The sequence below is a fragment of the Aquarana catesbeiana genome, linkage group LG11 (assembly GCF_042186555.1).
Source record: "Aquarana catesbeiana isolate 2022-GZ linkage group LG11, ASM4218655v1, whole genome shotgun sequence".
Taxonomy (NCBI): Eukaryota; Metazoa; Chordata; class Amphibia; order Anura; family Ranidae; genus Aquarana; species Aquarana catesbeiana.
This window is the reverse complement of record NC_133334.1, coordinates 19937675-19963349: the sequence shown is the minus strand read 5'-3', so window position 1 is coordinate 19963349 and position 25675 is coordinate 19937675. Positions and strand designations below refer to the sequence as shown.

The following is a 25675-nucleotide window of genomic DNA, read 5'->3' as shown; positions in this document are numbered from 1 at the left end:
TCCATCTAGTTCTAATAATAGACAAAAAATAAGTAGAAAATCTCTGTATAGCTAATCCTAAACAGTACTCATAGTTAATCCAGAGGAAGGCCAAAAAACAAAACAAAAACATTTTGCTCCAGCGGGGGAAAAAAACAATTTCTCCCTGATTTCCAGAAGGCATTTATATAAACTATATTTTCAAAAGTATTGAGACACCTGCCTTTACACACACATGAACTTTAATGGCATCCCAGTCTTAGTCCGTAGGGTTCAATATTGAGTTGGCTCCGCCCTTTACAGCTATAACAGCTTCAACTCTTCTGGGATGGAGGGTCTGCAGCAAGGTGGGAGGCTGGGAGGCACTGTGTGGCCTGGGAGCAGTGTCAAAGGTTGGGGGCAATATGGGGGGCTGGAGGGTCTGCAGCGACCTGGAGGGCACTGTGGGGCCTGAGACCTCTCAGGAGGCCAGTGTGGGAGGTTGAGGGGCATGGTTGACAACTATGGGAGCTTGGAGACACTGTGAGAGGTTAGGGGATCTGCAGGTGGCTGAAGGCCTGGGAGGTAGGAGGCCTTGGTCCGGCAATGGGCCATGACCCAATGGTTGGGAACCGCTGACCTATTATATACAGTAGAAGGTATCTTTGACCAATATCATAGCAATACAGCTGAATGATCTCATAAATGAATTTTAATGACATCCCGGTCTTAGTCCGTAGGGTTTAATATTGAGTTGGCCCACCCTTTACAGCTATAACAGCTTCAACTCTTTTGGGAAGGTTTAGGAGTGTGTCTATGGGAATGTTTGACCATTCTTCCAGAAGCGTATTTGTGAGGTCAGGCACTGATGTTGGACGAGAAGGCCTGGCTCGTAGTCTCCGCCCCAAACTCATCCATGTCTTTATGGACCTTGCTTTGTGCACTGGTGTGCAGTCATGTTGGAACTTGAAGGGGCCATCCCCAAACTGTTCCTACAAAGTCGGGAGCATGAAATTGTCCAAAATGTCTTGGTATGCTGACGTCTTAAGAGTTCCCTTCACTGGAACTAAGGGGCCAAGGCCAACCCCTGAAAAACAACCCCACACCATAATCCCCCCCTCCACCAAATGATTTGGACCAGTGCACAAAGCAAGGTCCATAAAGACATGGATGAGCGAGTTTGGGGTGGAGGAACTTGACTGTCCATCACAGAGCCCTGACCTCTACCTGATAGAACACCTTTGGGATGAATTATAGGGGAGACTGCGAGCCAGGCTTTCTCATCCAACATCAGTGCCTGACCTCACAAATGCTCTTCTGGAAGAATGGTCAAACATTCCCATAGACACACTCCTAAACCTTGTGGACGGCCTTCCCAGAAGAGTTGAAGCTGTTATAGCTGCAAAGGGTGGGCCAACTCAATATTGAACCCTACGGACTAAGACTGGGATGTCATTAAAGGTCATGTGCGTGTAAAGACAGGTGTCCCAATACTTTTGACAATTTGGTGTATTTGATGTTACAATACTTTTTTTTTTTTACAATGTGTTGTTCATTGGCTGTTCTGTTTCAAACACCTCTTTATGCATTGACTGGCCTCATTCATACCTGAGCGTAGCAGGGTTGTGTGTTCCTGTTCACGTTTTTTTTTTCTTTTGCACAATTTATATTTGTTCATGCACGTTGTGCCTAGGGCAGCTCATTCAACTTTCCAATACATGGCAGTTTAATCCAACATAGTTTTATTTGTTAAGATACAGTACATGGGATGTTCACCGGTCAAACCAAATGCACAATGATCTTCTACTCCTTGTGTCCATTATAAAGGCTGGAAACTAAGTATGGGGGTTTAACCTTAAACTACGTAGAGGGTTCTTTACTGTAAGAGCGGCAAGGATGTGGAATTCCCTTCCACAGGTGGTGGTCTCAGCGGGGAGCATCGATAGTTTCAAGAAACTATTAGATAAGCACCTGAATGACCGCAACATACAGGGATATACAATGTAATACTGACCTATAATCACACATAGGTTGGACTTGATGGACTTGTGTCTTTTTTCAACTTCACCTATTATGTAATTATGAGGAAGAAGGGAAGGGTCTATCTTTGGACTAAGCCAACTAACCTAAACACATACGGTAGGTAAACTGGATCGTACCACTTCAGAAATACAATAATAAACCAGATTGAAGTTACACTGGATGCCACTAGAGGTCAGCGCAAAGCTATTATACATTATATTATGGATCCAATGTGAGGGCGATGGATACATGATAAGTGTTCCATAACACAGACAGGGAGATCCTGTGTATAATTATTATCTGTGAGACCTCTAAGATGAAGATGTGATCTTTTTTCTTGCTGATCTATCAGGCAACATTTACAAATCACTGCAAAAAACACGCAGGAGGGCGCAAACACCTTGTTCATTATTAGAAGCAAATTGATTAATTTATTAAATGTGTTACTTGAATGTGTTACTAATGATGCCCTACAATGGAAACAACAATGAACGCATAAAAAAAAAAAAAAAAATCACATACATAAACTAACACAAGCGGCAGCTATTCATTATGGAGAAAATATCCACAGTGATGTGATATATATATATATATATATATATATATATATATATATATACAAAGCAAGGGGAAGTCCCCTCTTGGACAGATGTCACCAGAACAAGTGTCCCCAATGGAAGATATTTTGCATATAAAAAAATAAATATATGTATATAGATATATATATATATCTATATATATATAGATATATATATATATCTATATATATATAGATATATATATATCTATATATATATAGATATATGTATGTGTGTGTATATTATATATATATATATATATATATATATATATATAGTTACATAGTTACATAGTAGGTGAGGTTGAAAAAAGACACAAGTCCATCAAGTCCAACCTATGTGTGTGATTATATGTCAGTATTACATTGTATATCCCTGTATGTTGCGGTCGTTCAGGTGCTTATCTAATAGTTTCTTGAAGCTATCAATGCTCCCCGCTGAGACCACTGCCTGTGGAAGGGAATTCCACATCCTTGCCACTCTTACAATAAAGAAACCTCTATGTAGTTTAAGGTTAAACCTCTTTTCTTCTAATTTTAATGAGTGGCCACGTGTCTTGTTAAACTCTCTTCTGCGAAAAAGTTTTAACCCTATTGTGAGGTCACCAGTCCGGTATTTGTAAATTGAAATCATATCCCCTCTCAAGCGTCTCTTCTCCAGAGAGAATAAGTTCAGTGCTCACAACCTTTCCTCATAACTAAGATCATCCAGACCCTTTATTAGCTTTGTTGCCCTTCTTTGTACTCGCTCCATTTCCAGTACATCCTTCCTGAGGACTGGTGCCCAGAACTGGACCGCATACTCCAGGTGCGGCCGGACCAGAGTCTTGTAGAGCGAAAGAACTTCCATTGGGGACACTTGTTCTGGTGACATCTGTCCAAGAGGGGACTTCCCCTTGCTTTGTGGTGATTGTTGGGTCTCCAAGACAGGAAGTGAAGAGAAATCTCCCCAACATGACACAGACACACACACACACACAAAAAAAATTACAGGAATTTACCCCTTAGCTACTCGATCTAAAACAAATGAAAGAAGATTTTAGTTGTACGTACACTTTAGGAAAAGTTTATAAAAATATTCACATAGCTGTTTGTCTATGATAAAACTGCATACAAATATCTTTTCTGTGAATGGGGAAAAATCAAATGTTCTCTGGCTATATTCTTTGTAACTTGAATGTGCGAATGCGGACAATACTACATTATGGCCACTAGATGGTGCTGAGTATCACAGGATTTTGGGTTGTTCATTAGCTCCATCTAGTGGCCAGAATGTAGTATTTTACACATTCGCACATTAGAATTGCAGAGAATATAGCTGTAGAACATTCGATTTTACTCCATTACATTTTTTTTTATAAATACATCAAGTGATTGGGCCAAAACAGATTTCATATCATCTGTCTATATAAAGCAGTTTTTTTTCTGTAAAAAAAAAATAAAGCAGGTGTAGGTGAACTGGGGCGGAACGGGTTCTCTAAATGTTTTCCCCGATGCTTTGTCACTCGCAGGGTGGAATTTACATGCTGCAGCTGGTGGATACGTATGCCGCGTCATATTCTCTTGTCATCATCGCCATCTTCGAGCTGGTTGGGATTTGTTATATTTACGGTAAGTGGGGATGAGTGAAACTGCCTGGATTTGGTTTGCAAACAGCTTTGCAAATTTGGATTAAAGTTTGTGAATTTTGCTGCAAAGTCTAAAGGGTGTGTGTGTGTGTGTGTGGGGGGGGGCAAATCTTGTTATTGAATTCTGCCCATTTGTAGGACTCAAAAAGCAAGCCATTGGCAAGCAAAAGACAAGGCAAGAGGATGAGATGCCGTACTCTAAGAGAAACAACCCAGGTGTAGAGAAGAAGGAAACGGCTTCAGCCTGACTCCTCCCAAGCCACAACACTGACGCGTTTCACCCTGCCTATGACTAAGTCATATGACTAAGCCTGGTGGGTGGGGTGAAATGCGATGGGGGGGGCTTTAAATGTGTACACTGAGCCAGGACAGGCTTTCCTAGCACTGGCACCCAGCATTAATGCGAGTCACTGGAGCCTTACAGGATGACAGCTTGGAGCGCCACTCACAGTTCATTTGGGTCATGGTCAAAAGATACGGCAAGCCTGGCACTGCCATGGAGGACATTGACTAATGCCAAAATTAAGAAAAAAAAAAAACACTAACAATATGACTGCTGTGAGCCCACCCTTTTGTAGAATGCGGGATTATCCATTCCTCGGCTCTTGTGACTCACCTTACCAGGGAAAAGTCGATGCCCCGTATTAATGGCTGGTTGGTTTGTGATTCTCGAACTCTGTGAGTCCTGGGGATTCGCCGTGAACCCATGGTAGCGATAAACCAAAACCTCATCCCCAATGATAAGCATAGAAATAACCACAAGAAGAAAAAACAAAGGCAGAATAAATGTGTCCTGGAACGTGAGATCTTTTATTGGAAGGGAACCAATCGCTTATTTTTCTTTGAGAACATCTTTAACTAAATTTTTTTCATTTAGCTTGGGCCCGAAACACACGTTTCCACTGTAGTGCATTGCGGTAATGTATGTGTTACCTTAATGCATGTTATGTGTTAGCACACCATGGCCCCATTCAGTTTGAATGGCACCTTAAGTACCGAGGTATTGCAGGTCCAACACACATGCTGTGTAGCGCACCACACACACATGGTAATGCACCACCAAGCATTGCATTCCCATTTTTTCGACATTCTGGTGAATTGTCAACCCATTAACTTGAAAATGCTGCCCTAGGGCTCGTTCACACATGAGGTTGGGGGGGGGGGGGGGGGGGGGGGCAGTAAAACTCTGTAGTTGAGCAATGCTTTTACACCCCCCCAATCCCCTTCAGCTGCAGAGGCAGTGGCCAGGGGTGTACACATGCTACAATGCTTTGCTGTGCGGCTGAGGCAAGCGTTATACCTCCTGTCACTTTCACGTCGCTTCAAGTGAATGGGGGCCGCATGCACTGCCTGCGCTTGTGGCGCACTAACATGGGATCAACAGGTGCGATGGTTCTGTATGGACTCCAGAATCCCAATGCACCAAACACTTCCTGCCTTCTTGAGCACTGGAAATGCCCAAACCCCACTATAATAAGGACATTTCCTAATTTTCTGGTAGCGTTGAGTGCTGGCCCGCCCCCTCCTGCCTTCTTCATGCTCCTATTGGCCAGGAAGTCTTTCCATCTTAGTGAAGGGCAAAGAGGAACATGCAGGGAGTGGGAGAGGATGGGAATGCTCAACACTGCCAGAAAGTATTGAGACATCCTCATTGTAGCATCTTGCGATTCAGGGCACTCTACATCCTGAAGAAGGAGATTCCTTTCCTCCAGTCTTTCCCCTTCCCCGTGGACAATGCGCACTCTTTATTCGTCTTACATTTCTGGCTGTATACATTTTTTTAGGAATATAATATAGTGGTCATGTGACCACTCCAGTCCCATTCTTCTCTGCCTGTGGTATGGTGGTGGGCAGAGAGCAGTGGCAATGCTTAGGGTTACATGTCCCCGAAGTGCGTTTGTTGGTAGCCCACGTTAGGAGCTTCTTTTTATCATAATGATGGCAAAAGTTGGGTTCAAGAAGACGAAGGAGCGCAACACTGAGAGCTGGGAGCCGTAGAGGAGATTATTCATGATTATAAAAGTCCAAACAAAGAATCCAACGACACATGTCAGGGCTTCATCAGGGCCAAAATAATCTATCTATCTATTTATCTATCCATCTTTCTCAACAATCACTCCTGGGAGTGTAGGATGTCTGGTTACCCTCTGTGCAATTACCTATCTATTTATCTTATTATCTATCATCTATCTATCTATCTGAACAATCACGTCTGAGATGTCTAGTCCCTGATCTATTATCTAAACCCATCCTCAATATTGCCTGTACTCAGGGACTGTCCCCAGGGCTGAACCCAGCCTCAATATCTGCCTGTACTCAGGGGACTGTCCATGGTGCTGAACCCAACCTCAATACCCATCTGTACTCAGGGACTGTCCGTGGTTCTAATCCCAACCCAAATATCTGCCTGTACTCAGGGGACTGTCCATGGTGCTGAACCCAAGCCTAATATCTGCCTGTACTCAGAGGACTGTCCCCAGTTCTGAAACCGATCCCAATATCTGCCTGTACTTAGGGGACTGTCCCCAGTGCTGAAAGTGACCCCAATATCTGCCTGTACTTGGAGGACTGTCCCCAGTGCTGATCCCAACCCCAATATCTGCCTCTACTCAGAGGACTGTCCATGGTGCTGAACCCGACCCCAATATCTGGCTGTACTCAGGGACTGTCCATGGTGCTGAACCCAATCTCCATATCTGCCTGTACTCAGGGGACTGTCCATGGTGCTGAACCCAACCCTAATATTTGCTTGTACGCAGGGGACTGTCCCCAGTGCTGAACCTGACCCCAATATCTGCCTGTACTCAGGGGATTGTCCATGGTGCTGATCCCAACCCCAATATCTGCCTGTACTCAGGGGACTGTCCATGGTGCTGAACCCAACTCTAATATTTGCCTGTACTGAGAGGACTGTCCATGGTGCTGAACCCAACCCTACTATCTGCCTGTACTCAGGGGACTCTCCATGGTGCTGATCCCAACCCCCATATCTGGCTGCACATGCGTGTGCTGTCCATGGCTCCGAAAAATATTTTTTATTTTAAAACCAAGCTTGTTGAAAGGACTGTTGTGACCTATTGATCTATCTATTTATCTATCTATCTATCTATCTATCTATCTATCTATCTATCTATCTATCTATCTATCTATCTATCTATCTATCTATCTATCTATTGATAATGCATGAGAGTGTTGTGGTGCCATTTATTCTGAATGCACCCAAATGCAATAAGGCCAACAAAAAAAACTACATGCCCATTTTTTATCCATTACTGTGCATTGGCAGCCTATTCCAGATGAATGGGCTTCCCTAATACAAAGCACACTATGTGCATGAGCCGGTTGTGGTGTGATTCATTTTCAGTGGCACCCCAGTGCATTATGGCTCCGACACACACACGGGTTGCAGCACGCCACAACTGTGCTTTGTGATGTGCTGCATATTCATATTTTTTGGTACCTTCCAGTTTAGGAATATGCTGCCTTAACGCATCCCTTGTTAACACATAACACAATGTGGTCTGTACTTTGACACTTTGCAGAAGAATGGAGAAGTGTGAATTCTCTTTCCAGTGAACCTTTTTTAGAACCTTTTGGACTAGCAACAGAGTCACTTTAACATACAGAAAAACAAAAAAAAAAATGACTGCTCGAATACTCCTATCAGAGCCAGGACAAGGTCATCCAGCGCCCAGAGCAAAGATACTAAACTGCACCCCCTCCCTCCCCTATAGGGTTAGCAGTGATGTTGCTGTCACCACTCCTGTCAGCCTTGTAACAGAAGCAACTGGCACAGGGCGCCCCCATCCCTGCAATAAACCATTGCGCCCAGGACAGCCACACCTCCTGCCCACCCCTTGTCCCGACCCTGACTTCTTTCACTGATATTAGCTAACATGACATGTAATGAACTGGTGCAGATTGTACGAAGCAGCTTGTCAGGCTAAGTGCTGTACAAACTGTTGGCACTACAGTGGAACCTTGGATTACGATCATAATTCGTTCCAGAAGAATGCTTGCAATCCAAAGCACTCCCATATCAAAGTGAGTTTCCCCATAGAAGTCAATGGAAACGAAGATAATTTGTTCTGCTTTGACTTCTATTACATGCAATACCACATGTGGCCAGAGATAGGGGGGCGCCGGAGAGCCTCAGAAATACTCGGGGGCAGCTCGGCTGAACTTGGAAAGCGTCGGAAAGGCTCAGAAACACTCAGGAGCAGAGTATTTCTGGGTGTTTCAGAGTATTTCTGAGTGATTCCGAAATGAAACAATACTGATTTTTTCATTCCGCACATGCCTAGCCGACAATCTGTTATAATAGTACATGGAAAAGGGGAAACTGGGAATAACTGCAGCATTTGCACACATCTAACAGAATGACTAATAGACATAAAACCACCATAATACAATGAGTAGATGTGACCACTTTATAAATGATAAAAAAGGGGAAGTCGCGCTTAATAGCTCCGCCCGACATATTTCGTCATACGGGGCATCTTCAGACAGCCAGCGAGTCCTGGGGACAGGACACATTTTTAGATCCCCTCAGAGGGCTATTTCTGCAGGCGTTTCCAACCTCGCTACCACAGGAGGTCCACTCCTTTTGGTAAGAGTCCCCACTTATTGAATTATTTTCACACGGAGATCTCAATCTTTCCCGGTGGTGGTGAAAGCCCTGGAATATCTCATCCTGCTGGATCTGTCAAATTTGTGAACATTGTTGCACTTTATTTCTATATTCTTCAGAGACGTTCGTTTGGCACTTTATTATACTCATTTCTCAAGAGATGTTTATATTATATTTCTATCAGCTTTACTTCACACGTGTGTAATTGATTTTTCACTTTTTGTCATATATATATATATATATATATATATATATATATATATATATATATTTTTTTTTTTTAGTTTTCATTTTTTAAGCACGACTTCCCCTTTTTTATTATTTATGTTTTGCATAATTATATCTCGTGTTTTTTTGTCGCTGCTATTTGTATCATATTTGAGTTATTAGCTCGGTAACCTCTTCCACTTTTCACTTTATAAATGAAACATACGGGCAATCCAGATTTATAGCTTGGATCAGATGAAGGACAAGATGTCACTAAACTTAACTAAATCTAAATGAATCTGAACTTATTAGTGCAGCCAGAATGACTTTGCAGTTGCGTCAATGGTAAAAACGAGCGCTGTATTTGATACCTTACAGAGGAAATCTACAGCATAGTTTTTCCAAGGACGCAGAGCACTTTTACCCCAAACCGCCAATCATCATCTTGGCTGGAAGTGGAGGACTTCACCACATCTCCATCTGGGAGGCCCTTTAAATATACCGTGAAAACTGTCTGCCTCACGGAGAGAGATGCTATTTTGGTTTTACGACCGCCGCTTGCGTTAAAGACGGAATCATCTTCTGTTTACTGTTCCCAAAAGGGGAATTAGGCTCATCAGAACACATATGAGCAAAAAAAAATATGCAGCGGCTTGCCAAGAGAGAGACTTCACGATCGCCTTATTTACACAGATTAAACTCCCATTACACTATCACATGGAGCCATTAGGAGATAATTACGTCTGTGATTTTGTTTCTTCAAGTAACACTGCTGTAAAGGGTCTGTGACATGACAGTGAGCACCAGTACAGTGTTAAGCCGGCGTACACACGATCGGACTTTCCAATGGGAAACGTGTGATGACTAAGGATGAGCCGAACACCCCCCCCCCCCCCCCCCGGTTCGGTTTGCATCCAGAACATGCGAACAGACCGAAAGTTCGCGCAAACATTCGAACCCCATTAAAGTCTATGGGACTCAAATGTGAGAAATCAAAAGTGCAAATTTTAAAGGCTAATATGCAAGTTATTGTCCTAAAAAGGGTTTGGGGACCCGGGTCCTGCCCCAGGGGACATGTATCAATGCAAAAGAAAGTTTTAAAAACGGCCGTTTTTCCCGGGAGCAGTGATTTTAAGGTAAAAAAAAAAGTGAAATATTCCTTTAAATATCGTACCTGGGGGGTGTCTATAGTATGCCTGTAAAGTGGCGTATGTTTCCCGTGTTTAGAACAGTCCCTGCACAAAATGACATTTTTAAAGGAATAAAAGTCATTTAAAACTGCTTACGGCTTTAATGTAATGTCGGGTCCTGGCAATATGGATGAAAATCAGTGAGACAAATGGCATGGGTATCCCCCAGTTCATTACCAGGCCCTTTGGGTCTTGTATGGACTTTAAGGGGAACCCCGCACCCAAATTAAAAAAAGAAAAGGTGTGGGGTCCCCAGGCCCTATATACTTTGAACAGCAGTATACAGGCGGTGCAAACAAGACAGGGACAGGTTTGTTGTTATGTAGAATCTGTTTGTAATTTGGAACTGGTACATTTTGTAAGTATAGCTCCAGCCAAAAAATCTATTTTAAAGCTGTTTGGAAAACATAGGGAAGGGTTATCTCCCCTGTAACATTTGTTTTGCTGTCTTTGCCCCTCTTCAGAAGATTTCACCTCACTTTCTGTCCCAATGACAATTGGATTTTGAAAATTTGGGGTTTTGAAGGGAAACAAGCATTGATGATAAATCAGTGGAAACACCTTTTTCCCAAATTAACTCTTACAGGAGAGAATTTCCCTTCCTAGGGGTAGATTTCCTCTCACTTCCTGTTGTCTCCTTCCATTTGTAAGTAGGAGACGTTTGAAAGTCGGATGTTTGAAAGTAGGGGCCTGCCCTATATACTCTGCAGAAAATTGGGCCTTAGGTGTTGGTGGTACCAGAACACTGTAATCCCTCACATTTATTCTTGCTGGGCGTGGGAACGGACCCTGCTGTGAAATATTATATCAAGAATTGTAATTACATGCCCCTGTTGAACAGGGTCAGAATAATTGGGCTTTAGGCACTGATGCTGGTGCCACAACAATGCAACCCCTCACAGATACTCTAGTTGAGTGCAGGAACGAGCCCTGCTGCAAAATATTACAGCAAAAATTGTAATTACACACCCCTGTTAAACAGTAGCAGAAAAATTGAGCTTTAGGCACTGGTGCTGGTGCCACAACACTGTAACCCCTCACAGATTCTGTTGATGAGCGCAGAAATGAGCCCTGCTGTGAAATATTAGATTTAAAAATTGTAATTACACGCCCCTGTTAAACAGGGGCAGAAAAATTGGGCTTTAGGCACTGGTGCTGGTGCCACAACACTGCAACCCCTCACAAATACTCTAGTTGAGTGCAGGAACGAGCCCTGCTGCAAAATATTACAGCATAAATTGTAATTACGCACCCCTGTTAAACGGGGGCAGAAAAATTGTGCTTTAGGCACTGGTGCTGGTGCCCAGAACCAAAAATGTTCTTAGAAGCTATCAACATGAACACTGAGGAGGAATAGGATAAATCCAATAAATAATGAATAAATATACAATCCAATAGTAAATGTTTAAAAAAGTTGATTGAAACAAAAAAATCTTATTATTAGTAATCTTTCAAATTACACTGTGAGAAAAAAAGTGCTTCTCGAGTAAAACATTAAAATAAATCAAATATTAATGTGCAATAAACGCATGGGCTGCGCACGCATGTGCACGTGATGTTCACCGGCAACTCCAGACCGACATGCAAATATAAAGTGCCTTATATTTTTGTATGTCGGTCTGGAGTTGCTGGTGTTCATCATGGAGGCAACCTTTAAAGAAGAAGTATACGAGGTGCAAAGCGTGCATAAGTGTAATTTGAAACACATTCTATAACACACATTCTATAACAAGAACATATTTTGTTTCAATCAACTTTTTTATACATTTACTATTGGATCGTATATTTATTCAGCACATGCGTTTATTGCATATTATTGGATTTATGTATTATTTGTTAGATTGTAGCAATGCTATAATTTTTTTTTAGATATTCATTGTTGTTTTGTGATAACATCCTGGTGATAGCAGCAGCTAGATTTATTGCACATGGTTTATGTCACACAGTCTCTGCATTTATTTGTACTTTTATATTCACACACCACTAGGTGGCAGCGCACAACTACAACATGTTATCAGATATAACAATTGAACAGTCATTTTGTTGGGTATGATACATGCCGCATGCTGCATTCTGCTGCAGTGCCCTGATGGGAATAGACACAGAATGAACAGGCTGCATTTCATCTGAGAATCTCTAGAGAAGCCCATTGCAGCCCTCTCAGTGATTTCTTGCACAACAATGTATCAATGGCTATGGTTAGCAGATTAGCAGGATATACAGTGGGGACGGAAAGTATTCAGACCCCCTTAAATTTTTCACTCTTTGTTATATTGCAGCCATTTGCTAAAATCATTTAAGTTAATTTTTCCCCTCATTAATGTACACACAGCACCCCATATTGACAGAAAAACACAGAATTGTTGACATTTTAGCAGATTTATTAAAAAAGAAAAACTGAAATATCACATGATCCTAAGTATTCAGACCCTTTGCTCAGTATTTAGTAGAAGCCCCTTTTGATCTAATACAGCCATGAGTCTTTTTGGGAAAGATGCAACAAGTTTTTCACACCTGGATTTGGGGATCCTCTGCCATTCCTCCTTGCAGATCCTCTCCAGTTCTGTCAGGTTGGATGGTAAACGTTGGTGGACGGCCATTTTTAGGTCTCTCCAGAGATGCTCAATTGGGTTTAAGTCAGGGCTCTGGGTGGGCCATTCAAGAACAGTCACGGAGTTGTTGTGAAGCCACTCCTTCGTTATTTTAGCTGTGTGCTTAGGGTCATTGTCTTGTTGGAAGGTAAACCTTTGGCCCAGTCTGAGGTCCTGAGCACTCTGGAGAAGGTTTTCATCCAGGATATCCCTGTACTTGGCCGCATTCATCTTTCCCTCGATTGCAACCAGTTGTCCTGTCCCTGCAGCTGAAAAACACCCCCACAGCATGATGATGCCACCACCATGCTTCACTGTTGGGACTGTATTGGACAGGTGATGAGCAGTGCCTGGTTTTCTCCACACATACCGCTTAGAATTAAGGCCAAAAAGCAGTGCTGGGACAAGGCCATTTGGTGCTCAGGGCGAAGATGGCAAACTTCGCCCCCCCCCCATCTCCCCCACTGTAATATCCACATCTCCCCACTTTAATATTCACATCTTCCCCCCACTGTAATATCCACATCATCTCCCCCACTGTAATATCCACTTCATCTCCCCCACTGTAATATCCACATCTCCCCATACATCAATACATCACAGTCCGCTCAGCCCCCCCCCCCCGTCAGCCCACCACATCACAGCCCTCAACAGCTCAATTTTAATGTCCTCAGCGAGTCAGCACACACTTTCCTCCTTATCAGTGTCCTCACTCCCTGTAACTTCGCCCCCTCCCTCACTTACCTTGTACAGATCGAAGATCGGAGGGAGGCACAGCATGTCTCGGATGGAGGGCGGGTGTTGCAAGATGGTGATTGATTGCTGAGACCGCCCTTCATCCTAACAGCCAATCACCTGCTTGTTAACCTCTGGAAGCTCCACCCTCCATCCAGAACTGTCCCGCCTCCCGCTGTCGGCTCTGTGTGATGATTACAGAGATGGCAGGGGGAAGAAAAGACTGCTAAATGGCGGTACCGCGGCGGGCAGCATAGGAGAGTGAGACGGTCCACATTTGGCCCGAGGTCCGCCATTTAGTGATGCCTGTTTTAGGTCACTTCACTGCGCCCCTCCACCCCCAATAAATTGTCCCGCCCAGGGCATCCGCCCCTTCTGCCCACCCCTTGTACCAAAAAGTATTGGACAGGTGATGAGCAGTGCCTGGTTTTCTCCACACATACCGCTTAGAATTAAGGCCAAAAAGTTCTATCTTGGTCTCATCAGACCAGAGAATCTTATTTCTCACCATCTTGGAGTCCTTCAGGTGTTTTTTTAACAAACTCCATGCGGGCTTTCATGTGTCTTGCACTGAGGAGAGGCTTCCGTCGGGCCACTCTGCCATAAAGCCCCGACTGGTGGAGGGCTGCAGTCATGGTTGACTTTCTACAACTTTCTCCAATATCCCGACTGCATCTCTGGAGCTCAGCCACAGTGATCTTTGGGTTCTTCTTTACCTCTCTTACCAAGGCTCTTCTCCCCCGATAGCTCAGTTTGGCCGGATGGCCAGCTCTAGGAAGGGTTCTGGGCATCCCAAACGTCTTCCATTTAAGGATTATGGAGTCCACTGTGCTCTTAGGAACCTTAAGTGCAGCAGAATTTTTTTTGTAACCTTGGCCAGATCTGTGCCTTGCCACAATTCTGTCTCTGAGCTCTTCAGGCAGTTCCTTTGACCTCATGAATCTCATTTGCTCTGACATGCACTGTGAGTTGTAAGGTCTTATATAGACAGGTGTGTGGCTTTCCTAATCAAGTCCAATCAGTATAATCAAACACAACTGGACTCAAATGAAGGTGTAGAACCATCTCAAGGATGATCAGAAGAAATGGACAGCACCTGAGTTACATATATGAGTGTCACAGCAAAGGGTCTGAATACTTAGGACCATGTGATATGTCAGTTTTTCTTTTTTAATAAATCTGCAAAAATGTCAACAATTCTGTGTTTTTCTGTCAATATGGGGTGCTGTGTGTACATTAATGAGGAAAAAAATGAACTTAAATGATTTTAGCAAATGGCTGCAATATAACAAAGAGTGAAAAATTTAAGGGGGGTCTGAATACTTTCCGTCCCCACTGTAAGCCCATGTTTTCTTTGAACAAGACCTGTATGGTATGAAAAGAAATACATAACCTGCCATTGCTAACCTTTCCTTCTGAAAATGCCAATTTCCTGATTGTCACACTGATGCAATGGCTTCAATGCTTTCTACGTTACTTGCTCTGAACAAGCATGCAGATCAGATGTTCTGACTTCACTTGCTGCATTCTTGTTCTGGATCAGAGATCCACTGACAACGAGAATCTTTCCCAAAATAACTTTCAGCCCTTTCCAATGGATAGATGATGTACAGTATAAGGAGTAAAAGGCACACAATACAAGGGGGTGGTGCAGTATCTGTGATGGTGGCAGAGGTCAGGGTAACGGTAAGAAAGGGATTTTGTGAGTGAGGATTATTCACTTTTATAAAGAGTGCTCGGATAAAGATATCAGTAAATAAGTCACTGTGGTTGGGGGGGTTACATAGGACCTTCTTCTTCGGGGATACAGGACATAAAAATTTAACAAATTGTATGATACTGTATATGCATAACCACCCTGTTATGTTTTTTTTCTGTTCTGCAAATTGGCATAATAAAATAATAATAATAATAATAATAATAATAATAATAATAATAGTCTTATATTACATAATATATAGATGACATTTCACTTTGCCGCTCTGCAAATCCCTCCTCTGACACACACACACATTAGTCTTTTCCCTGTATCCCTCCTCCTGCACAAACATATTGGCATTTTTTCTGTATCCCTCCTCCAGCAGACAGATTGGTCTTTCCCCTTTATCCTTCCTCCAGCACACATATATTGGTCTTTTTCCTGTATCCCTGCTCCTGTGTCTATTCCTATCAGGGCACTGCAGCAGAATGCAGCATTCGGCATTGGATCATACCCAACAAAATTACTTTTCTGCTTTTGTCCCGTATATCCGTGTGTCCCTCTAATGCCGCGTACACACGACCGGACTTTTCGACAGCAAAGGTCCGATGGAACGAATCCGCCGGACAATTCAATTGTGTGTGGGCTTCATCAGGCCTTTTCTGTCGAAAAATCAGACTGACTTTAGAAATAGAACATGTTTCAAATCTTTCCGACGGACTCGACATCTATCGGAAAAAAACGTTCGTCTGTATGCTAGTTCGACGGACCGAAAATGACGCAAGGGCAGCTATTGGCTACTGGCTATTGAACTTCCTTTTCTAGTCCGGTCGTACGTCATCACGTTCGAATCAGTCAGATTTGGTGTGATCGTGTGTAGGCAAGTCTGTTTAGTTTCAGTCTGTCGAAAAGTCTGCTTGTGTGTACGCGGCATAACACTATACTGGTGCTCATTGTCATGTCACAAACCTTGCACAGCAGTGCTACTTGAAGAAAAAACACACATATTGGTCTTTCCCTGTATCCATCCTTCAGCACACACACAGACACACACACACACACACATTTGTCTTTCCCCTGTATCCCTCCTCCAGTACACACACGTTGGTCTTTCTCCTGTATCCCTCCTCCAGCACACACACATATATTGGTCTTTCCCCTGTATCCCTCCCCCAGCACACACATTGGCCTTTTTCCTGTATCACTCCTCCAATACACACACATAGGTATTTCCCTGTATGCCTCCTCCAGTACATATACATGTTGGTCTTTCCCTGTATCCCTCCTCCAGCACACACATATTGGCCTTTCCCTGTATCCCTCCTCCAGCACACACACATTGGTCTTTCTCCTGTCTCTACCCTTAAGCATACACACACATTTGCCTTTTTCCTGTATCCCTCTTCCAACACACACAATGGTCTTTTTTCTGTATCCCTCCTCCAGCACACACATTGGTATTTCCCCTGTATCCCTCCTCCAGCACACATACATTGGTCTTTCTCCTGTATCCCTCCTCCAGCACACACATTGGTTTTTCTCCTGCATCCCTCCTCCAGCACACACATTGGTCTTTTACCTGAATCCCTCCTCCAGCACACACATTGGTCTTTCTCCTGCATCCCTCCTCCAGCACACACATTTTGGCCTTTCCCTGTATCCCTCCTCCAGCACACACACATTGGTCTTTCTCCTGTCTCTACCCTTAAGCATACACACACATTTGCCTTTTTCCTGTATCCCTCTTCCAACACACACATTGGTATTTTTTCTGTATCCCTCTTCCAACACACATTGGTATTTTTCCTGTATCCCTCCTCCAGCACACACATTGGTCTTTCCCCTGTATCCCTCCTCCAGCACACACACATTGGTCTTTCTTCTGTATCCCTCCTCCAGCACACACATTGGTCTTTTTCCTGTATCCCTCCTCCAGCACACATACATTGGTCTTTCTCCTGTATCCCTCCTCCAGCACACACATTGGTCTTTCCCCTGTATCCCTCGTCCAGCACACACATTGGTCTTTCTCCTGCATCCCTCCTCCAGCACACACATATTGGCCTTTCCCCTGTATCCTGCCTCCAGCACACACACATATTGGCCTTTCCCTTTATCCTTCCTCCAGCACACACATTGGTCTTTCTCCTGCATCCCTCCCCCAGCATTCACACATATATTGGTCTTTCCCCTGTATCCCTCCTCCAGCACATCCATTGGTCTTTCCCCTGTATCCCTCCTCCAGCACACACATAGGTCTTTCCCTGTATCCCTCCTCCAGCACACACACATAGGTCTTTCTCCTGTATCCATCCTCCAGCATTCACACATATATTGGTCTTTCCCCTGTATCCCTCCTCCAGCACATCCATTGGTCTTTCCCCTGTATCCCTCCTCCAGCACACACATAGGCCTTTCCCTTTATCCCTCCTCCAGCACACACACATTTTGGTCTTTCCCTTTATCCCTCCCCCAGCATTCACACATATATTGGTCTTTCCCCTGTATCCCTCCTCCAGCACATCCATTGGTCTTTCCCCTGTATCCCTCCTCCAGCACACACATAGGTCTTTCTCCTGTATCCCTCCTCCAGCACACACACATAGGCCTTTCCCTGTATTGCTCCTCCAGCACACACACATTGGTCTTTCCCTGTATCCCTCCTCCAGCTCATACACATTGGTCTTTCCCCTGTATCCCTCATTGGTCTTTCCCTGTATCCCTCCTCCAGCACACACACATTGATCTTTCCTCTGTACCCCTCCTCCAGCACACACACATTGGTCTTTCCCCTGTATCCCTCCCCCAGCACACACACATTGGTCTTTCCCCTGTATCCCTCCTCCAGCACACACACATTGGTCTTTCCCCTGTATCCCTCCTCCAGCACACACACATTGGTCTTTCCCCTGTATCCCTCCTCCAGCACACACACATTGGTCTTTTCCTGTATCCCTCCTCCAGCACACACGTATATTGGTCTTTCCCTGTATCCCTCCTCCAGCACACGCACATATTGGTCTTTCCCTTTATCCCTCCCCCAGCATACACACATATTGGCTTTTTTCCTGTATCCCTCTTCCAATACACTCACATAGATATTTCCCTGTATCCCTCCTCCAGCGCACACACATATTGGTCTTTCCCCTGTATCCCTCCTCCAGCACACACACATTGGTCTTTCCCTGTATCCCTCCTTCAGCACACACATGCATTGGCCTTTTTCCTGTATCCCTCTCTCAATACAGACACACATAGATATTTCCCAGTATCCCTCCTCCAGCACACACACACCTATTGGTTTTTCCCTTTATCCCTCCCCCAGCACACACACATATATTGGTCTTTTTCCTGTTTCCCTTTTCCAATACACACACATATTGGTCTTTCTCCTGTATCCCTCCTCCAAACCCCCCCACTCATTGGTCTTTCCCTGTATCCCTCCTCCAGCACACACTCATTGGTTTTTCCCCTGTATCCCTCCTCCAGCACACACACATTGGTCTTTCCCTGTATCCCTCCTTGAGCACACACATATTTTGGTATTTCTCTTTATCCCTCCTCCAGCACACAAAAAATTGTTCTTCCCCTTGTATTCCTCCTCCAGCACACACACATATTGGTTTTTCTCCTGTATCCCTCCTCCAGCACATGAATATTGACCTTTTCTCTGTATGCCTCCTCCAGCAGACACATTGGTCTTTCCCCTGTATCCCTCCCCCAGCAAACACACATATTGGTCTTTCCCCTGTATCCCTCCCCCAGCACACACACATATTGGTATTTCCCCTGTATCCCTCCTCCAGCAGCACACACATAGGTCTTTCCCCGTATACCTCCTCCAGCACACACCCACATAGGTCTTTCCCCGTATCCCTCCTCCAGCAGCACACACATTGGTCTTTCCCCTGTATCCCTCCCCCAGCACACACACATATTGGTCTTTCCCCTTTATCCCTCCTCCAGCACATACACATTGGTCTTTCCCTGTATCCCTCCTCCAGCACAAACATATTTTGGTATTTCCCTTTATCCCTCCTCCAGCACACACACATATTGGTATTTCCCTTTTTCCCTCCTCCAGCACACAAATATATTGGTCTTCCCCTTGTATCCCTCCTCCAGCACACACACATATTGGTCTTTCTCCTGTATCCCTCCTCCCGCACACACATATTGACCTTTTCTCTGTATGCCTCCTCCAGCAGACACATTGGTATTTCCCCTGTATCCCTCCTCCAGCAGCACACACATATTGGTCTTTCCCTATATCCCTCCTCCAGCAGCACACACATTGGTCTTTCCCCTGTATCCCTCCCCAAGCACACACACATATTGCTATTTACCCTGTATCCCTCCCCCAGCACACACACATATTGGTCTTTCCCCTTTATTCCTCCTCCAGCACACACACACATTGGTCTTTCCCCTTTATTCCTCCTCCAGCACACACACATATTGGTCTTTCCCCTGTGTTCCTCCTCCAGCACACACACATTGGTCTTTCCCCTGTATCCCTCCCCCAGCACACACACATATTGGTATTTACCCTGTATCCCTCCCCCAGCACACACACATATTGGTCTTTCCCCTTTATCCCTCCTCCAGCACACACACACACATTGGTCTTTCCATTTTATTCCTCCTCCAGCACACACACATATTGGTCTTTCCCCTGTATCCCTCCTCCAGCACACACACACATTGGTCTTTCCTCTGTATCCCTCCTCCAGCACACATATTGGTCTTTTCCCTTTATCCCTCCTTACAGCACACAGACATAAATCTTTCTCCAGTGCTTACATTAGTCTTTCTCCTCTCTCCGGCACAAAATGCCCCCTGTCATATCCCTTTCCTGCATATACCACCCACCAAGGCTGTCTTTAACGTAGGGCAAAAGGGGCAACTGTCCTGGGCCCAGTCATTGTTGTGGGGCCCAAAGCATCCCCTGGACCTGCACTGCCTGAAAATAGTTGATAATTTGATTCAGGAGGACCCAAGAAAATGTTTGCCCAGGATCCAATCAATATTAAAGACGGTCGTGCCACCCACTGTTGTACCCTCTGCACTCCTCTCCTGCATATACTGCCCTCTGTTGTACCTTCTGCACTCCTCTCTTGCACTTATTAGCCACTTTCATATCCTCCACACTCTATTCATTCATAGACTACCATCTCAGACACTTCTTTAGCATTGTTTGTTATATCCCCAACCTTTCCAATTCGGTATCAGGCACACTTTTGCTATAAAAAATAATAATACTTTCTCCGTCCAACAGAATAAACATATTCCATTATAAAATGCTGAACTGGATTCTTCAATTCTACCACTAGGTGTCAGAGTGGTGCTTGTCTTTTTTTTAATGCTCATCCAAATGCACGGCGGAGCAGTAAAACATACATGTAGTGTGCATAGTACTACTAATAATAATAACACATAATGTTTTAGGACCGTTTCCAATAAAACCACAGAGCAGAGTTCTTTTTTCTTTCTTTAACTCTTCTTTATTTTTTAAAAACAACATGAAAATGCATCAAACACACATGTAAATGCAGATGAATGTGCACAAATGCGAGAATAGACGTGCATTAATAACATGTAAATCCACCAACATGAAATGTGAATGCACCCTGTGATTGTTTAGCTCTATTGATTCGAACAATGATATCTCCTGTATCTTCTGCGCTAATGGTGGTGTTGTCCTCTCTTTTGACCAGTAGATGGCACTACCATCTCTTTTACTTATTCTGATCAGGGTGTTTAGTTCTTACTGACTTTGTTACCTAATCAGGCCATGAAACTGCAGGTCTGAACAGGAGACAGCTAGCTTTACAATGCTTACCATCTTGTACGGGCTGCGTGTCCCACTCTGATCGAGGTCCAAATAGAGAAGTAGGATTCTCTTCTCTCTGTATTTATATATTGAACCTGCCCTACATTACATATTATTTTGTGGGCTGTAGTTTCATAAAATAGCAAAAGATATACTCTATATTGCCAAAAGTATTGGGACGCCCGCCTTTACATGCACATGAACTTTAATGGCATCCCAGTCCTAGTCCGTAGGGTTCAATATTGAGTTGGTCCACCCTTTGCAGCTATAACAACTTCAACTCTTCTGGGAAGGCTGTCCACAAGGTTTAGGAGTGTGTCTATGGGAATGTTTGACCATTCTTCCAAAAGAGCATTTGTGAGGTCAGGCACTCATGTTGGCTTACAGTCTCTGCTCTTATTTTATCCCAAAGGTGTTCTATCGGGTTGAGGTCAGGACTCAACTGGTCAAGTTCCTCCACCCCAAACTCGCTCATCCATGTCTTGGACCTTTCTTTGTGCACTGGTGCGCAGTCATGTCGGAACAGGAAGGGGCCATCCCCAAACTGTTCCCACAAAGTTGGAAACATGAAATTGTCCAAAATGTCTTGGTATGCCGATGACTTAAGTGTTCCCTTCACTGGAACTAAGGGGCCAAGTCTAAAAAAACCACCCCACACCATAATCCCCCCGCCTCCAAATGATTTGGACCAGTGCACAAAGCAAGGTCCATAAAGACATGGATAAGCGAGTTTGGGGTGGAGGAACTTGACTGTCCTGACCTCAACCTGATAGAACACCTTTGGGATGAATTAGAGCGCAGACTGAGAGCCAGGCCTTCTCATCCAACATCAGTGCCTGACCTCACAAATGCGCTTCTGGAAGAATGGTCAAACATTCCCATAGACACACTTCTAAACCTTGTGGACGGCCTTCCTAGAAGAGTTGAAGCTGTTATAGCTGCAAAGGGTGGGCCAACTCAATATTGAACCCTACGGACTAAGACTGGGATGCCATTAAAATTCAGTTCTGAGATCATTCAGCTGTATTGTTATAATATTGGTCCAAGATACCTTCCCAACCATTGGGTCATGGCCCATTGCCGGACCAAGGCCTCCTACCTCCCAGGCCTTCAGCCACCTGCAGATCCCCTAACCTCTCACAGTGCCTCCAAGCTCCCATAGTTGTCAACCATGCCCCTCAACCTCCCACACTGTCCTCGGGCCTCCTGAGAGGTCTCAGGCCCCACAGTGCCCTCCATCTTGCTGCAGACCCTCCAGCCCTCCATACTGCCCCCTACCTTCCACACTGCTCTCAGGCCCCACAGTGCCTTCAAAGCCTCCCACCTTGCTGCAGACCCTCCATCCCACCATACTGCCCCCACCTCCAACAGTGTCCCATATTGCCCCCCCCAGTACCTGCAATACATGCTAGACTACCACAGTGCCACTGGAAAGCCTCCAGCCACTTGGAGAGACCCACAGCCCCTCACAAGTCCCCCCCCCCACAATTGCTCCCAGCTACCTCCAAAATCCTCTACAGAGTCACCATGTCTGCTGCACAGCCATGAACCTCCCTGCATCCATCCCAGATTGGCACTCAGTCACATCCAGAGCCTTCAAGCATTTCAATACATCTTCTGCATTGCCATACTTTTATTTTGTTATTATTAACTATTAACCTTTTTTGTACTGTTGGGGCATGAAAGGTTTTGGAAGAATTTATTATTGGCCCTTGTCACAAAAAGGTTGAAGAACCCCTGTGCAAGGCTACCAATGGAGCTGCTTTCTCTTTTCTGACCACTAGATGGCACTCTTGCCTCTTACCTTATACTGATCAGAGTATTTTGTTTTGCAGACTTGAGAAGTGGAACTTGCTGTTCCTTTTCCTGAGTTCCTGCGCACTTCACAGATAAATATTAATGTTGTCACGATGACCCTGTATGTGTGCGCATGCAGACATCTGCAGTGTGCTGCCCTGTGAAGTCAGAACTTTTCAATGTTGGTTTCTTTTGGATTGTCACTTCTGCTTTCTTTTGTCACTTCAGGTCTGCAGAGATTCTGTGAAGACATCGAGATGATGATCGGATTTCAGCCCAATCGCTTCTGGAAGGTTTGCTGGGCTTTTATCACACCAACTATATTAACTGTAAGTAGAATTTGTGCTTTACATTTTTTTACATTTTTTAAAATTAATTTTTATAAGCATTTGATTTTTTTCACACTTTTTAAAAAACTTTTTTTTTATCCACTTGCCTACCGGGCAATTATACCCCCCTTCCTGCCCAGGCCAATTTCCAGCTTTCAGCGCTATCACATTTTTAATGACAATTGCGTGGTCATGCAACACTGTACACATATGACATTTAAATCTTTTTTTTTTTCACGCAAATAGAGCTTTCTTTTGGTGGTATTTAATCACTGCTGAGGTTTTTATTTTTTGCTAAACAAACAAAAAAAGACCGAAAATGTTGAAAAAAACACAAAAAAAAGTTTTTCATATTTTGTTATAAGATTTTGCAAACAGGTAATTTTTCTCCTTCACTGATGGGCACTGATGAGGTGACACTGATGGGCACTGATCGTCTGCACTAATTGGTAATGATAGGCTGCAATGATGGGCATTGATTGGCACTGATGAGGTGGCACTGATAGGCTGCAATGATGAGCACTGATAAGGCGGCACTGATGAGGTGGCACTGATAGGTTGCACTGATGGGCACTGATGCGGTGGCACTGATGAGCATTGATGCAGCGGCACTGATGAGCATTGATAGGCGGCACTGATACACAGCACTGATAAGTGACACTGATGATGAGGCACTGATTGGCAGCATTGATGGGCACTGATGAGGTGGCACTGATAGGTGGCACTGATGGGCACTGATGCAGTGGCACTGATGGGCACTGATGCAGCGGCACTGATGAGCATTGATAGGCGGCACTGATACACAGCACTGATAAGTGACACTGATGATGAGGCACTGATTGGCAGCACTGATGGGCACTGATAGGTGGCACTGGTGGGCACTAAGGGGACCGATGTCTGTCTAACAGAACCCGGTTAATGGCTTTCTTCTTTTCTTCATGCTGACCACAACTGGCTTCTGTTTACTTCCATGATCAGCTGTCATTGGCTGACAGCTAATCGCGTGGTAAAGAGCCCATTGTGATTGGCCCTTTACCCTGCTCTGCGGTCCTTGGGACTCTGCAATCACAGAACGCACCAAGTGGTTAATTTAAATTTATTTGCTATTGCAAGGGGGCTAACAAGCCCCCTATGTTAAAGCATGGGCAGGTGACAGGTCTACCTTATAGAGACATCATGGTCCATTAGACCCCAATGTCCCCTGTCCTCCACTGCAGCTAATCAAGCACAGACCGCGCTTAATTAGCTGCATCCTCTGCTACAGTAGCCAGGGAATGACAGCTCTGGACCTAGAGGTGGCAAAATAATCAGAAGTTCCTGCAGGGGGGGATTAGGGACTGGAGAACAGGGCTTGCCCTCCTAATCACTGTAAAAGTGATCAGGCAGCTGCAGAGCCACCTTGATCACTTTTACTGAACTTAAGATTCTTAGTTGAAAAAAGTAATACCCAGCTCTGGGCCGCAGCTGCAGCCATGAGCTTGCTTTAACCACTTTAAATCCAGGACGTTTTAAAACGACCTAAGGACATTGAGTGGATTTAGGAGCCTACATCTAGGCAGGAGCAGCTAGCTAGTCTGTCACTAGGTGGCTCTGTGCCAGAATAGTGTCTTGTTACAGCAGACAGTGTAATCAGGTGCTAGGCCCCTTTTAGTTAGAGACCTGTAGTGGTATCATGGGTGAGTTGGAGCCCAGTTATAAGCCATGATGGGGGAGCCCTAGTGCACTTGGGGCATGGGAGCTAAACACCCTACACCAGCACAGGGGGGGGGGGTATTGTGACCCCCCATGGGCTCACAGGAATGGGCAGTGTCACACCACATGCTTTGGGCTGTGATGGGCAGCCTTTCCAGCCTTTTTCAACTTGGGTTCTGTGGAACCCTAAGGTTCCTCCGGAGGTTTCCAGGGGTTTCTTGATCGAGGGGCAATTGTTGCTGCTTAGATAAGTTACCAATGAAACCCAATGATCTATGTAGATATCTGTAAAAGGAGGAATATTCCCACTGACCCCAAATGTAGGGCGCATTCTTCTCCTTGACCATCACACTAATGAACAGTGAGCTGTAGGTGCAGTCGTTTTTTTTATCAGGGGTACTCCAAGACCAGAACAATATTTTAAGGGTTCCTCCATAATAAAATAGTTTGAGAAAGGCTGGTGTAGGCAATGGGGTTGATTTACTAAAGGCAAATAAACTTTGCATTTTGCAAAGTGCAGTTGCACTCTGCAATTGCAGTTGCTCCAATACTTAGTAAATGAGGTAAAGCATCACTTTGCAAAGAATACCCAATCATGTGCAAGGAAAATTAAAAAAAAAAACAGCATTTTTGCTTGCACGTGATTGGATGATGGAAGTCAGCAGAGCTTCTGCTCATTTATTAAGCTCTGGAGAAACTGCTCTTTCAGAGTGCAACTGCACTTTGCAAAATGCAAAGTTTATTTGCTTTTAGTAAACCAACTCCAATGCCCTTTGTGTTCACATCA

General features: G+C 44.4%; 1 protein-coding gene across 1 annotated transcript in view; it reads left to right on the top strand.

The window, feature by feature from the left end:
* Nucleotides 1–25675, top strand: part of SLC6A5 (solute carrier family 6 member 5) — a 108519-nt gene that overhangs the window by 60508 nt on the left and 22336 nt on the right. The window contains exons 12-13 of the mRNA XM_073604032.1: nt 4069–4168; nt 23096–23196. Of these exons, the coding sequence (XP_073460133.1) occupies nt 4069–4168; nt 23096–23196 (201 nt within the window). The remainder of the gene's footprint in view (nt 1–4068; nt 4169–23095; nt 23197–25675) is intronic.